This window comes from Theobroma cacao, chromosome 1 (genome assembly GCF_053813885.1).
Source record: "Theobroma cacao isolate CCN51 chromosome 1, ASM5381388v1, whole genome shotgun sequence".
Classification (NCBI taxonomy): Eukaryota; Viridiplantae; Streptophyta; class Magnoliopsida; order Malvales; family Malvaceae; genus Theobroma; species Theobroma cacao.
The window spans coordinates 2,980,882-2,995,504 of record NC_142639.1 but is presented as its reverse complement, the minus strand read 5'-3'; the positions used below and the strand labels follow the sequence as shown (position 1 = coordinate 2,995,504).

General features: G+C 35.9%; 3 protein-coding genes across 5 annotated transcripts; all 3 read left to right on the top strand.

The window, feature by feature from the left end:
- The first annotated feature begins 454 nt into the window (after window positions 1-454).
- Window positions 455-3,794, top strand: SCE1 (sumo conjugation enzyme 1). Of its 2 annotated transcripts, XM_018128318.2 has the most exons (6): window positions 455-700; window positions 801-884; window positions 2,279-2,335; window positions 2,773-2,925; window positions 3,028-3,141; window positions 3,403-3,794. In XM_018128318.2, the coding sequence occupies exons 1-6, from the start codon at window positions 632-634 to the stop codon at window positions 3,463-3,465; spliced, it is 540 nt and encodes a 179-aa protein (XP_017983807.1). In that variant the 5' UTR covers window positions 455-631; the 3' UTR covers window positions 3,466-3,794. The 2 variants fall into 2 exon arrangements, with proteins under 2 accessions (XP_017983807.1, XP_017983811.1); XM_018128322.2 differs by lacking the exon at window positions 2,279-2,335 and having other exon boundaries at window positions 460-700.
- Window positions 3,795-4,250: 456 nt separating this feature from the next.
- On the top strand, window positions 4,251-8,217 carry LOC18611176 (RNA-binding (RRM/RBD/RNP motifs) family protein). 2 transcript variants are annotated; one of them, XM_018128308.2, is made up of 10 exons: window positions 4,251-4,796; window positions 4,897-4,959; window positions 5,161-5,245; window positions 5,355-5,420; window positions 5,635-5,710; window positions 5,954-5,999; window positions 6,548-6,630; window positions 6,703-6,772; window positions 7,758-7,843; window positions 7,926-8,217. In XM_018128308.2, exons 1-10 carry the CDS (start codon window positions 4,422-4,424, stop codon window positions 7,966-7,968), a joined length of 993 nt encoding a protein of 330 aa, XP_017983797.2. In that variant the 5' UTR covers window positions 4,251-4,421; the 3' UTR covers window positions 7,969-8,217. The 2 variants fall into 2 exon arrangements, with proteins under 2 accessions (XP_017983797.2, XP_007047347.3); XM_007047285.3 differs by having other exon boundaries at window positions 4,254-4,796; window positions 5,638-5,710; window positions 7,926-8,156.
- Window positions 8,218-12,914: 4,697 nt separating this feature from the next.
- Window positions 12,915-14,127, top strand: DEAR2 (DREB and EAR motif protein 2). Its single transcript, XM_007047284.3, has one exon. The coding sequence runs from the start codon at window positions 13,201-13,203 to the stop codon at window positions 13,723-13,725; it is 525 nt and encodes a 174-aa protein (XP_007047346.1). The 5' UTR covers window positions 12,915-13,200; the 3' UTR covers window positions 13,726-14,127.
- The last annotated feature ends 496 nt before the right edge of the window (window positions 14,128-14,623 follow it).

The window sequence follows — 14,623 nt, the reverse complement described above, 5'->3', positions numbered from 1 at the left end:
CGTAGCAAGTTTGAAGTTGGACTCAAGATCAAAAACAGTGTTGGGCTGGCTTCGTCTATCAGTTTCATTTAAAAAAGGCTTTAATGGCCCTAAAGTGGGCCGGAGCTCAGCGGAGCCCAATAAAATGAGGCATGTGACGGTGAGGAGGTGGGGAACGTGGGTCACGTGAAGAGCATAGTGGCGTGGATTTCACGCTAGGATATAAAACCGCAAATTCATTGACTTTGTAAGGGCAAAACTTTAATATTTTATTATAAACCGATAGACATGAAAAAGACAACGTACCCTTGGGATTGGGACCCATCTTATTTATTCCGCCTCCCTCCTGATCAAATCTCGACCGTACGCTCCCCTTTGTCAACTCTGCGAAACGAAACAACGCTTCACCTTCTCAAGGGCATAACCGGAATAAAAGAATATATAATAATTCTTTTTCTTTTTCTTTTTTCTTTTAATTTTTAGACGATGAAGAAAAAACGATAAAGGCAATTCCAATTCCATTCTACTTTCCAATTTTCCACTCTTTTGTCTTTCTTTAATCTTTATTTATAAATTTTTTATCTTTTAAGAGTGAGAAAGAGGGAACGATTGCAAGTGAGAGGGTTTTAGAGAGAGAAAGAGAGATATAGAGATGTCGGGAGGAATAGCGCGTGGACGACTCGCCGAGGAACGGAAGGCATGGAGGAAGAATCATCCTCATGTCCGTACAGTTTGTTTTTCTTTTTCTGGTTTTATGGTTTAAAATTTTAATGTTATTACTATTACATGTGTGATTATTCTTTTTGTTGTTGTAATTTTAGGGTTTTGTTGCGAAGCCAGAGACGTTGCAGGATGGAACGGTGAATTTGATGGTGTGGCATTGCACCATCCCTGGCAAAGCAGGGGTAAGTCAAAGATTCTCTTTAGTTCCTGCGAAATCTTTTTCACCGCTTTGTTTTTTGTTGTTGTTTCTGTTGATTGTGCCTTGTAAGTACTATGGATTCAGTTTAATTTTTAGTTTTACTTGTTTGGCACGTGTATTTTGCTTTGTTATTTTGCGGTTAAGATTTTGGTTTGGGTTGTTTCATTTTGATGAAAACTTGGCATTGATTGAGAAAATTCTTAGAGATAGAGTTGAATTGATGTAATTTAATCCAAAGTTATGTGCTTGAATTGGGTAAAACATGGGCTTCGAAGATATTCATGATTCGCTTAATTGAGTGATGGGTTTATTTTCCATATAGGAGTTTTGTTTTCTATGATGAAGCCTTTGGTTCCTATGTGTAGCTTGCCTTTGGAATGCCGAAAATTAGCTAAAATAAGCTTTTTAAATATTGGGAGGATGCACATCTGTGTCTGTAGTGCAATTTGGTCTTGTTTTTCTGGCACAACGTATTGAATCCACTGTGTTTCTCTTCTATTCTGTTGGAGAATTTTTCAGAAACTGGTTATTGATCTGAAAGATGGTGTGCGTGCCAATGGTGAAAAGTGAAAAGTGAAAACTGATAGTCTTTTTGTTCATGAAAAGAGGAAAGAATAATAGATTTTATGCTTTAATGAAAGCACGTTTTTGTTGTATCTAAACAACCATTTATATCAAGAATAATAGATTGCATACATTTTCAGTTTCTCTGCATCTTCCCCATCCTCAAAAGCAGTTATGAGCAACTCTGCAATTCTTACAATTCTGCTTCCTTTCTGTTTCAGGATTTCAGTTGGTTGCTGAAGCTCTATCTCTCTCTCTCTATATCTTAATTACATTAGTGTACATCAACACAGATTTGTTTTAACATGAATAACTGTCATGATAGTCCATTTTGTCTAATGTATTGGGCTGTTCTTATTTGCAAGTTAACCAATATTGTTTAAAGCCTTTGTCCTTTGTTAATTTATTCAGTAATTAACCTGGGGTGGGCTGTTGGTTAAATTAGGTCTCAATTCATCATTACTTATTCCATGTTAATGTTGATTTATTTGCATTATGGACAAGGATTATGGTGATAATGGTTCATTTGCTTGAAACTTTTCATACCCTATCAATTACTAAAAAATATTTTTATTGTCTTTTAACTTTGTGAAATGAATCACTATCTAAAGAATGTATAGCTCTAGATACAACTAATAGAAGGAATTTGGAATTGAGTAGCTCCCTGCCTGCTTCTTAAGGCAATTTTAAATTGTCATTATAGCATGGCACGATAAACAGCCTCTTTTAGAATTCCAAGTCTTGAGGTTATTTGGCTATTTATTCCTATATGTTGCAGATTGAGGGCTAACAAGTTTGGGCTGCAAGTTTTAGGTTTGCTTTGCAGCATTCTGGTGGTTGTTATGTTACTTGAAGAGTGACAGCTCTGTGGTATTGATTTTGATCTTGTAAAAATGTTGTTCCTCTGACATTGATTTTCTGTTGTTGCATTCACTTCTTCACCATAGTAGATCAATGTTCTAGAATGGCATATCTGGCACCTTCTATGTATTCTTGTGATCTTATTTTTGCATAATTCATTTTATCTATGGGCATTAATGTTTCCTAGTGGCTTCTAGTTCTGTAAATACATTGACAATTTGAAGGTGTGAGTCAGTATGCTTGCAATTTTTTGTAAAGCATATATCAATGACATCAAAATGATTCTTAATTTTTTTAGGAAATTGATTAAAAAGTCTCATGAGTATTGTCTCAATATAGTGCAAAGAGAAAGAATGTTGAATGAAAGTGTGCATGCTTGAATCCATTGTAGCTGTGTTTCTTTTAAAGTTGGATAGGCTTAACTCCTTGCATCATCTATGTTACAGACTGATTGGGAGGGCGGTTATTTCCCACTTACACTCCACTTCAGTGAAGATTATCCTAGCAAGCCTCCAAAGTGTAAATTTCCACAAGGTTTTTTTCACCCAAATGTTTACCCATCTGGTACTGTTTGCCTCTCAATCCTAAATGAGGATAGTGTAAGTATATTCCTCTGATCTTGATGAATGATTTACATGTTTGGTTTGATGTGGTCCCATCTATTCATCTACTGTTTGCCCATTCTTGTGTTGTGTACATAGGGTTGGAGACCAGCCATAACCGTGAAGCAGATTCTTGTGGGTATCCAGGATTTGCTGGATGCTCCAAATCCTGCTGATCCTGCACAAACTGAAGGCTACCACCTCTTCATCCAGGTATGTTTCTTAAGTTTTTCTTCTTTTTAGAGCCTGGTTAATTGACGGACTCTAATAAACTCTGTATTAAATACAAACTGATTTATTAGCCATTCATGATATGGGGCTAAATATATTTAGTTCATTTGATTTTGATCTGTTTAAGATGGTTGGCAAAGGCAGTAAAGTTTGCAGGCGTGGGACTGGGTATCCCCTCAATGGAGTGCTGGATTAAAGTAATCATTATCAGTTAATAACATATAATCTCTTTTCCTTGTGCAGGATGCTAATGAATATAAGAGAAGGGTTCGCCAGCAAGCCAAGCAGTACCCACCTCTGGTCTAGTGTTATTAAAATACTAGATTGTCCTTGACATTTCTGGTAAAATGCCGGCTGGCTGCCTCCTGTATAATGCTAGACTCGCTTCTCCTAGAGAAAGCCTTTGGTATTTGGTAATTGTCAGTTACCTGACTGTGTAAACTGTATGAAACCAGCTTTTGCGCTCATCAGATTTGGATAATGGCGGTTTATATACTATTTAGACTTGTAACTTGCAAGTGGAAAACTGTGAAAGCCGCCTTCCATACAGAGAACTCTGTGTTGTTTATGGTGTGCACTATGCACCAAAGACCTATGACAGTAATTTACAACTTGCTTTATGGTTTGGATTCGAATTGCATATTGTGTCAATTTTGCAAACAAAAAAAAAAAGAGAGAGGCCAATGGAAAGATCTAGAATTAAAAAAGGCATTAGAATGATTGATTTATAATGAGATTGCAAGAAGTTGCAACTCAAGTGTAGAGACTAGACGGTCTGTAAGAGGGAAATGCCTCTCGCAAATAGAGTGTTGGTATTAAAGCGTCAATAAACAATAATTTTTGTACTGAATTTAGTCAATCGTTCCTTAGAAATGGGCTGGAAATGGATACTACAGCAAATGTGTATCGGATGTTATTGAAGAGGCAGAAATCATATAATTTGTGGATGAAGTTTAAAAAGAAAGAACAGAATTCGAGATTTCAAGTCAAGTTTTAAAGATTAAATTTTGATCAAAGAATGAGGTTTGTTAATGACCCTTTGTATATAGTTTTAGGTCCCATTCAATTTAGCTAAAGACTATTGATTCTATATATTTATGAAAGATAACTTTATACAGAAAGATAGGATGACAAACAACAGACGACGATGATGTAACGATTAATGTACTACTTTGATTCGATTAGATTTAGATTAGGACAAGAGTTTCATAAAATCCAGAGGTTTGCAGTTACCAAAAAGCTCCAGAAACTATTCTCTCGCTATGGACGACATGGCTGCCTACTACCCTCCACCGTCAGGCCTTCTCCCTCCTCACTACCCCTACTACCAAAACCCTCCTCCGCCTCCTCCTCCTCCTCCTCCTGCACTAGCGCCACCTCCACCTCCTCCACCTGGTGCTACTGGGCCCCTGCCTCACCCCCACTCCTACATCCCCCAACAACAACCACCACCCCTTTTCCCCTGCTATTCCGTTCCGTACGTCTCTGCCTGTTCTTCCCATGACTCGGTTCGGACCCTCTTCATCGCCGGGCTACCCGAAGACATTAAGCCCCGTGAGATTTATAATCTTTTCCGAGAATTTCCCGGTTATGAGTCATCTCATCTCCGAAACCCCAACTCCGCCCAAAATTCTCAGGTACTCTTCTCTTAAATTTTAAATTTTAAATGTTAACACTTTTTATGATTTTTTAGTGATTTTTTTAATTGTTGACATTGTTTGGTTGGCGTTGTAACAGCCGTTCGCCTTCGCTGTTTTCTCCGACCAACAGTCTGCAATCGCCGCGATGCAGGCGCTAAATGTAAGAACTTTGATATGATATTTGGGAATTGTATTCAAAAGCAACCACCTTATTTAAGCTGAGTTGTTATACTAATTTGTTCTCGACTTATTAAATTGATTAAGGAGTATGAAATTAGCATTGGAATTTGTTTTTCCAAAAAAGATTAGGCCTGTATAACATCAGTTGAAAGCCCTTTTGTTTCGGTAACTTGTTTTACAGGGAATGGTGTTTGATCTCGAGAAAGGTTCAACTTTGTTCATTGATTTTGCAAAATCTAATTCCCGATCAAAGCGCCCAAGAACAGGTTAATGGTTGTTCTGTTTCTAAATTTTAGTTTTCAGCAATTCAGTCTTCTTTATGTTTAAAGTAATTTGAACCTGAATAATGTCTCCTTGGTTGGTTATGACAAATAGATGATGAGTGGACTGGCTCTGATAAGAAATCTAGGGGATCATTTTCAAGGCCTACAACTGATTCTGGTAAGACAGTCACCTAGGATTCTACTTGGACCTCCTTGTTTGCCCATCATTTTTCGAGCTTCATGTCCATTGCTTCTTGATATGCTTAAGCTACTAGATCCTTGTTGTCTGTTGCTCAAATGATGTTACACTTGGAATGCAAATTAGTTACTCACATGGAGGACACATTCTTCTAAAGCTCACATTGCACATGTTTTGCACGCTTGGACACTAGCAGGTTTTGGCAGCGTTCACATGCCTGGAATGGGTAATTCTGCTCACAACATGATTGGTTATCCACCTGCACAAAGGTCATCTGCACTACTTGAGCACATTTTTATTACTTGGAAGTGATTACGTCTAGATGAACTAGCATTTAGTACTAGTTTATTTCAAGTGTTTATGTTTGAATGAAAGGTCAAGGGCTTCATAGCAATAGTTACGACATGCCCTCTTTCCCAAAGTTGAAATAAACTATTTTCCTTAGAGATTTTGGCTTCTGTGATTTTCTGGAACCTCATGTAATGTAGATATTTTGTTTAACAATTGTGCAGTTCTGGAAATGCTGATGCCAATTCTGAGTCAACAGCTATGAAATCGGTACAAATGCTTTTTCTTCTTCTTCATTTTTATTAAATTTGTTTTTAATTATGATTCAGTGAGTTGCCATGTATCGTTTCCCTTTTGTTTTGGGTGTTATAAGAAACATGTTCTACATCTTTTAATTTTGTTTGACATTAAGCTTCCTACTACCAAGGAAATATAGATCTTTTCCATTTAGGTTGTTGACACTATTCATAGAATCGTCAAAATACTTTGTCATCACCCCATTTTCTTCTTGTTGGCAGATCGTCAGCCTGTATGGCTTCTGAAAGAATCCCTATGGTAAAAGGATAAACCCAAACTAATATAAGATAGCTGCAAACAAATTTTTTATTTTGTTAATGCCAATATTAAATCTAGAAGAAGTGTTTAGAAAATGTTGCCCTTTTTCTTTCATGTATTGAAATTTGTTTAGTGATATTAGTATTGTTTTACCAATAACTCTATGTTTTTTGAAACAATGACTAGATAGCCTTCAAATTATATTGTTAGAGTGGGTTTTCATATAAATTTGCATAATAACCTTCAGCCTCGCATATTTGCAGAGTGCTAGCCCATGTCCGACACTTTTTGTGGCTAATCTAGGGGCAAGTTGTACAGAGGAAGAACTAATTCAAGTATTTTCAAGGTAAAAAGAGATTGTTTTGCCATGTAAAATTTGCTCAGTGAGTGATTTGCTATACTTCATTGCTTCTGTCAGATGCCCTGGGTTTCTGAAGTTGAAGATGCAGAGCACGTATGGAGCTCCAGTTGCATTTGTTGATTTCCAGGTACCTAATTTTTTTTCTTGCTTTATGCTGTTTTCTGTACTGTTTCTTTCTTTTCCCCTTTCATCTCTCTAGCTTTGTGTCTAATATCCTTAATAATGAACTAGAGGTTTTTATTTTGAGAAAGGAGCAGCAACACTTTCTTTCTAGCTTAATGTGCAAGGTGCACAAATGTTGGTCAATAGTGACCAAATCGGTGTCTAGTCATACAGGTCTGTTGCAAGAACTGCAGAAGGCGCGAAAAGAGAAGGAAAAAGCTGCAAATGCATTCAGTTATGCATGTAGATTCTTTCTCTTTGAGTTAAATTAGGGAGTGAGCATAGAAATTGAAATTTATTCATTTAATGTCATGTGCCTAGGTTAGTCCATTTTTTTTTTTCTTAATCCATCAACTGAGTTAATAATGAAGGTGGTTCTCTTTTGTAACTTTCGGGTTTTACTCATTCCACCTTCGTGCTAAGATTCAAATCTAGAACCTCAAACTTCCTTAAGCAAAGGTGATAAGCTTTGGCAGGTACATCAGTTATATTAATGACAGTAAGAAATACTATAGCTTAAAGAAGAGACATCCTTGAGGATATGGTCTTACGTGGAGCATAATATAGGAATATAATCCATTTAGCAAGTGGAAAAAGGCTATGTTTTTTTGGCTGTTGTAAAGAAGTAAAACTGCTTTCAATCTAAATTCTTGATAATTTATGTGATTGAAGCCAGAATTATATTCCAGTTTTTGACTCTCTTTGGTCTATAATGCTACCATATCTTTTGTCTCTTTACAGCACTTGAATGCATAAAAATACTTATTTTGGGGATTGACATAATTTGTTTGCACAAGTTATCTTCACTTCTCTTTGAATTGCAAGTGGGAGATGTGGGTGTTTAAATTTTTTTTGTTTCTTTATTCTTTCAATGGTAGAAAAGCAAAGCATGGCTGCTAGGTCTCCGGTCTTCCAATGCTTACAACCTTAATATGTAATGGTGTGTGCAGGATACTGCCTGTTCAACTGGTGCAATGAACTCTCTGCAAGGGACAATTCTATACTCATCACCAGCTGGGGACGGCATGCGATTGGAGTATCCTTTGATTCCACCTGTATACTTTTCGTTGCATTTATTCTATTGTCTTTTGAGATTTCACTTAATGAGCACGATCCAGATATGCAAAATCTCGGATGGGAATGCGAAGGAAAAGAAAGTGATCACACGGAAGCATAAATGTATTTACAATGGAGGCAGCTGCCGTCCCTGAAATCTTAACAACCTTTTGGAAGGATGATGTAACTATTACAAGTTCAACAACAGTTTTAGTTTTGCCACTACTGACATTCAATTAGTTTTACACTGTTGCTTACTTCTCTAATTTAAAATCCTTTCTTTTTTGGTGAAACTGCCTTCTCAAAATTTTATTAGAACAAAAACAAGTGAAGATGAAGACTTTATATTTTATACGCCTTTTTTATCTTAAACTTTAGATTTTACGTATCATCTCCTTTCTTAGCGAAAAACTAAAAGATACTTGTCGACGTGAAATACTTACATACTAATCAATAGAGTGTCATATTTATTTTTAAACATTTATTTCACTTTTAAATTTATTTATTAATGAATTAATTATATTTTATTCATTAATAATGTATAAAATGTATGCACTAATAATGTATCAAATGTAATTTCATTAATTAATAATCTATCAAGTAAACTTGTCATCTTGCTTTTTCATTCTTCTTCGGTGATAAGATAGCCCTAGGCTGGCTTTCGTGGAGACATGCAAAGTTGCAGATTTCTTCCATTCAGCGGCCATTATTTCCTCAGATATGTCTATTGTTCACATTCCATCAAGGGGATATAATCCAAATTTTCAGCACCCATTGTTAAATTTCGTAGATGAATGAATGCATCTGTCTTTTTTCTTTGTATACTTTTCCTCTGTACACTTTTCTTCTAGTGCAGAATAAAGTAGTTGGCCAATGACCGTAATATTTTCCATTTTAAGACAAAGGGTAAGAAAATGTGAAAAGGTAGTGACAAGAGATGAACTATGAACTTTCCCAGAGTTGGAAACAAAGAATATACAAATTTAATGAACAGTATAGCCTTTGTTGTCAACCAGTTGAAAGCCTAAGTAATTTTCCAATTACGTTCCTTCACCTAAATTTTGACTTTGTAGTTCAATAATTGGAGGGCCATATATAGATGTATTGAAATATAACTTGTTCCTCTCAAACTTAAAGTGGGGGAGGGATTTCATTTTCACTTGCTTCTGTTGACTTGTTTTTCCGGTCACATGACCAGATACTCTTAATCCCAGCTAAACTTTTCTAATGTCTTCCCATACTCGTCAGGTGCACTACTGTTAGCTGATGACTTTGGCACTTTAGGAGGATTTTTCTTTGGGAAATTTCAAAGTCAGTTTGCCTCTCAAAAGTCTTAGGGGTTGGCTGATCCATCTGCCTTCGCTCATTTTTCTCAGGTTATTTATTGCAGGCTATAACATCATTAATTTGCATACATATATATAATCTTAGTCATTCCATTGTCAAATGACTTATTCCAAATTCTAATCATCATGTCTATTTTTGTTACTTAAATTAAGAGTGATTTATCAAATATTAAATGCTTAATATATAACTGTTCTTGCTCTCAAATCTCAAGCTTGCATTTTATGTCCTTTTATGTTTTTTTTTTTTTTTTGTTTTGTTTTGATAGAGCAGCAAAGATATAAATGGAACCACCCAACCGACCTTATTAAAGCAACATTTATAATTCTTAGTCCTTTTCTCGTATGGGTCTAGCCTTCACCAGACTTTGCAAATTGAATCTCCATTTCGTTCCTACCCAAAGAGCAAAGATTGAATAAAATTATAGTTTGAACATCCTTTACTGAAGGAAGAGGATTTTTGAAGTAAGTAGGATCATAAGCAAAGAAAAAGAAAATTACATGCATGCTGGATATAGAGCCACCGTGTGCTTGCTTCTTTCCCACGTCTCTCTTAGAGACTCCCCTTTCTGTGTTTTGTTTTATATATATTTCTTGGTCAGCATCAAATTATATTTGCCAAACGATGCATATAGAATTAGTAGGCTTCGTCACATATACTCATTGATGAGGCAAATTTTTATATGAATGTATACATGTTACTTTGGATTGGATATGCTCTTAAAATAGTGAAAGGCACCTCCTTGCAACAAAGAAGATAACAATCACGTAAAATTCATCTTTAAAATGACAGCCAAAGGCCATCGGTCAGGTAAAGACAAAACCCTTTGGTCGGCCAAGCGATGCATGAATTTGTCAAATACTTTTCATGGTCGCCAATCTGCCATCATGCCTACGTTATGCTCATTAATCTTTTTCTTCAAACAGTACAGGTTAATCTCTACTGTGAGAGATTATTGCATGGAATAGAATCAAATATATAATTTATTCAAATATTTTGTCAATAACAATTTGATATCGTGACATAAAATTGAATCGATCTGTTTTGATACAAGTGCTGGGATTCATTATTCAAAGTAATTACTAACTTGAAAAGATGGTATAGGATATTACTAATACACATGTGCCACCCACTTCACAGCTAACATCCACCAGAAAACAAAAATCTACAAGAGAATATTTAGGCTTTGTCTGTTTTAATTAGAACCCTAAGAGACGTCTAGGTTAGCACGTCATGGCAAAGCTCGATTACCATAATATCGGACAAATGGGGATTTGGGGAGGAAATTAAAAAAAATAATAATCCCTCTTAATATTTATAAACAATTCTCTTCGTTACAACCTCTCGTCTTATCTCATTGCTAAATAATTATGAAAACAAGAAAACTTGGAGCTTCCTTTCCATGAATTTTGCAATCATAAACAGCAAAAAGGAAGCAGTACTGACAATATTGTCAAATAGGTTAAATGGGGGTTTTAGGGGATTTAGGAAACAAATAAATAATGCAAAGAGATGAACCCAACCAAAACTTATTGCAAACATCTAATTGGGTCTTACAGAGCGATGTACCTTGAAAACAAAGACAGCTCCCCCATTTTAAAACAAGTGGGAGCATATATTTATACATTCAAGTACTACGAGGCCCCCCTCAAAGCTGGCTATTACTTAGTGCCCTTAGCAATCTGGCATCGGCAACTGTAAAATTTGGAGATGGGGTCTCATGTGGGCTCAAATCCCATCGAGGACAGCCTTAGCCGTTTTCGTTTGCCCTCTTCCTTGAGAAGCATAATAATCTTTGTCTCGAATCACCCCGCCAATGGCCAAAAAATAAAAAAAGAAAAACACCCAAGTTTTTAATGTTGGCTACTTGGGTTCCCAAGATGGCAAAAAGTTGGAATTATTGGGGTTTTTTAACTGATATTAAAATCACTACAACTAGATAATCAAGAATTTGGAATGGCAAATTTGCATCAGTACCAGCAAGTCATGTTTTTGAATGGAAGAACAAAAAAATAGAAAAGAGTTTCTTTCCAACTATTAATCCTAGCTACTTGGAATGGTAAAACTACGAAGACCTAACACTTCTTTTTCTTTGTTTTATTCGATTTAAAGTCATAGTCTATAGTAGAAAATTAGAGATAGGATGTTCCTTAGCTATGTTAAATTATGTTTATTTTCAACCTACTGCTCCTTTTTTTTTTTTTCTCGATCTTGCTCATCCCTAATTGCTTCTTTACATCCATTTAATTCCTAATCGACATTGCACATGCTTAGAGTACTATCTAACCCATCAAAATATTCGGGTTTTCTTTTTCTTTCTTCCTTTTTTTTTTCTTTTTACATAAGCATGGTTTGTGTTAATTATTTCCATTAAAATATATAAAAAAATTTCCATTTCCTTCCTCACCTATTGATGAAATCCTTCACTTCAAGTAGACACTTGTTTGTGTCATTGGTTAAATTTTCCAAGTCTAACGAAGGTGTTTGTGATAAAATTGTCATGCACAAGAAGATTAACCATGCATTTAGCTTTTGTCATATCATGCATGCTAATTTGAAGTCAATATGTGGAGAGAATTTGTAAATGATAAATAAAATCATTTTTATTAATTTATAATTTTAATTTTAAAATAATCAATTTCATATCATGGTTGGCATCAGAGGTTCAATATTTAAATCCTTAATTTTTTTTTTCACGCCCTATACATAAGAGATAAGACCTAGAAAAATTGTGTACTATTCCACATGAGTTGCTGTAATTCACATCATGTATTTATTTATCAACATGATTTGGTATTTTCTATATGGTTAACCGTACATTATTAAATTAAGCCGTCCATTAATATGACAAACGAGGGCGATGGCCCCATTCTTTGTCAGTTGGTGGGCCACAACAATATCAAAAAGTTTCCAATAATATCCTCAAATTTATAGTAACAAACCAAAATACCGCAAGGACAAAAGTGCCCATCCAGGACATATCGTTATTGCGTGGAAGGAAAGTCAATTCCTAACGGTATCTATCCACCGACCACCGACCTACCCCTTTGCTCTTGCTGCCTCCTCACAAATTAAATTAAATTAAATATCTATGAAATTAAAAAGCTTGAGAAAAACAAAAAGACAATTTATTTATGTTTTCTTTAACCTTTGAATTCCGCCTTCACTTGCCCACAAAACGACGACTGGCCATCACCGCCTGCCAAATACATAATTATTTCCCTAATTAAATTATTTTCCACTTTAATTATGATTAAACTATTAAAGTATGAATCTAGTTAGACAAACACCCTATTGACACCTGTTCAGTCTTAGTATTTAAAATATATAATATATTTTTCAATCATCATTTGCAAGGAAAACCCTGATAACTATAACCAATTATATAATAAAATAATAAAACTACATATATATATATATATATATTGAAAAAAATTAAAATTTTAATTTGTCAGGTTTTGGAATAAAAGTAAGTTGCTTATTTATTTATATAAATAAATCTTGAATTCTGAATACGTAAGTTTTGCCTATTTATAAAAAATATTTAATTAGAAGTAATTATTATAATTTCCTAAAGAAGGCCCAAACAACGCCCCCAAGCCAAGATTAAAGCATCTACGTCAAAGCCCTGTTTTTTTTTTCCCTATATAACATTTAAAAGGAAAAGAAAATAAAAATAAAAAAACACATCCCTCCCTTCTCACAGATTTGTGTCGGTGAATTTGGATTTTCTCTTTTTGAGTTTTTTTTTTTTTGGTTTTCCTTCTCTTTCTCTCTCTTTCTTTCTCACATATACCTTTGTTGTGTCTCGGAAAAACATTTCAACGTGTACCCTTAAACACTTGACACAACCGAACTAACATGCCATCTCAAAAACTCAACCCTTCCCTTTCCTAGCTCCTCCGAATCCTCCCTTGTCCTAACAAAAGCCTTTGAAGCAAAAGACACACAAGCCATAGCTGAGAAACATAGAATTTTTGCGATAAAAAAGCCATGGAAAATGGAACAGGAGGAGGAGTGGTTGCTACGAGAGAGAGTGCGAGGAAATCTACGGAAAGGCCGTACAAGGGGATAAGGATGAGAAAGTGGGGGAAATGGGTGGCTGAGATAAGGGAACCGAATAAACGGTCGAGGATTTGGTTAGGGTCTTACTCCACCCCTGTGGCGGCGGCGCGAGCTTATGACACGGCGGTTTTTTACCTACGCGGACCGTCGGCTAGGTTGAATTTTCCCGACCTTTGGGCTGGAGAGAAAGTTGGCGGCGGCTCACTTGGTGGCGATCTGTCGGCGGCTTCTATAAGGAAAAAAGCTATTGAAGTTGGTGCTAGAGTTGATGCTCTTGAGGCAGCTCAGCATCACCACCACCACCTTCATCATGGTCATAATTACAATCTTAATCAGAATTATAATCGTAGTTATGCCGATGAGTTGAAGCCAAGTGGCTGGTTATTACAGCGGGTTGACTTGAACAAGATGCCCGACCCGGAGGATTCGGATGGTGAATGGGAAAGGAAGTAGAAAAAAAATGAAAAAGAGAAGTTGATTTAATCATGCCCCTCCAATTATTATGATTGTTAATCAAGACCATGATTACAAAGTTGTAATTTTTGGTTCTCTCTCTTTTGGCGGCTGTGCTAGAGAAAGGAAGGGAAGGGAGGGCGGTTGCTAACATGCACCGTGGGCGTTAGCTAACGTGCGCCATAGTGTGGGAGGAGGTAAGTCCAAGCGACGGCTGAAGAAATGATGAAGCCTTTGTATTAATTATTAGTGTAATGAAAAACCTTTTGTTTTTCTATGTAGGCACCCCCTTTGTTATCCTTATTTTTCTCTTATATTTGGGATTTGATGGTAAAAGTTTTGGCCAGTGTAAAAAAAAAAAAAGGGTAATTGTATATTTGCTCTACTAATTCTCATCCTTAACTACTTGACTTCTTTTCTTGGGTTGTTTTTTTTTTATGTGCGTGTGGCTTTTTAATTGTTTGTTTTCTTAATTGGGGTTTTAAGGTTTGACTTATAATTAAGGGTTTTTGCATTCTAAAATTTGATTTAGCGATGGGACATGATCTTAGAAAAGTTGGAAATTTTGTTTTACAAATGAAAAAAAGTTTGGGTTTTAAGTTTCTCCCAAGTCTTTAATGTTTTAGTGGGGAGTGGATGGAACAGGGGGGGGCAAGTTGGAGGGATTTTGCTTTCAAAATTCTCTCACTGAAACAAGAGATGGGAGTGGGGAAGAGGGAAGAGGGAAGAGGGAAGGGGGGAGGGAACAGGCAGTGGCCTACCCATCCCAGCAGTTGGTGCAAATGGCCGTGCTAACCACTAAAGTTATAACTACTAAAGTGATAAGATTTTTGAGTTAGGTATTTTCTGGTTCTCCACTGTGGATGTGGGACTAAAGTAAGGGATTGCCGTCCTGCTA

What these genes read in the sequence shown, in the direction of transcription:
- LOC18611176 (XM_018128308.2), top strand. Translation starts at nt 4,422, where the DNA reads ATGGACGACATGGCTGCCTACTACCCTCCACCGTCAGGCCTTCTCCCT. An exon ending in ACTCCGCCCAAAATTCTCAG is followed by an intron (nt 4,797 to 4,896) that starts GTACTCTTCTCT and finishes GCGTTGTAACAG; the next exon opens with CCGTTCGCCTTCGCTGTTTT. An exon ending in AGTCAACAGCTATGAAATCG is followed by an intron (nt 6,000 to 6,547) that starts GTACAAATGCTT and finishes GCATATTTGCAG; the next exon opens with AGTGCTAGCCCATGTCCGAC.
- DEAR2 (XM_007047284.3), top strand. Translation starts at nt 13,201, where the DNA reads ATGGAAAATGGAACAGGAGGAGGAGTGGTTGCTACGAGAGAGAGTGCG.
- SCE1 (XM_018128318.2), top strand. Translation starts at nt 632, where the DNA reads ATGTCGGGAGGAATAGCGCGTGGACGACTCGCCGAGGAACGGAAGGCA. An exon ending in CAATCCTAAATGAGGATAGT is followed by an intron (nt 2,926 to 3,027) that starts GTAAGTATATTC and finishes TTGTGTACATAG; the next exon opens with GGTTGGAGACCAGCCATAAC. An exon ending in GCTACCACCTCTTCATCCAG is followed by an intron (nt 3,142 to 3,402) that starts GTATGTTTCTTA and finishes TTCCTTGTGCAG; the next exon opens with GATGCTAATGAATATAAGAG.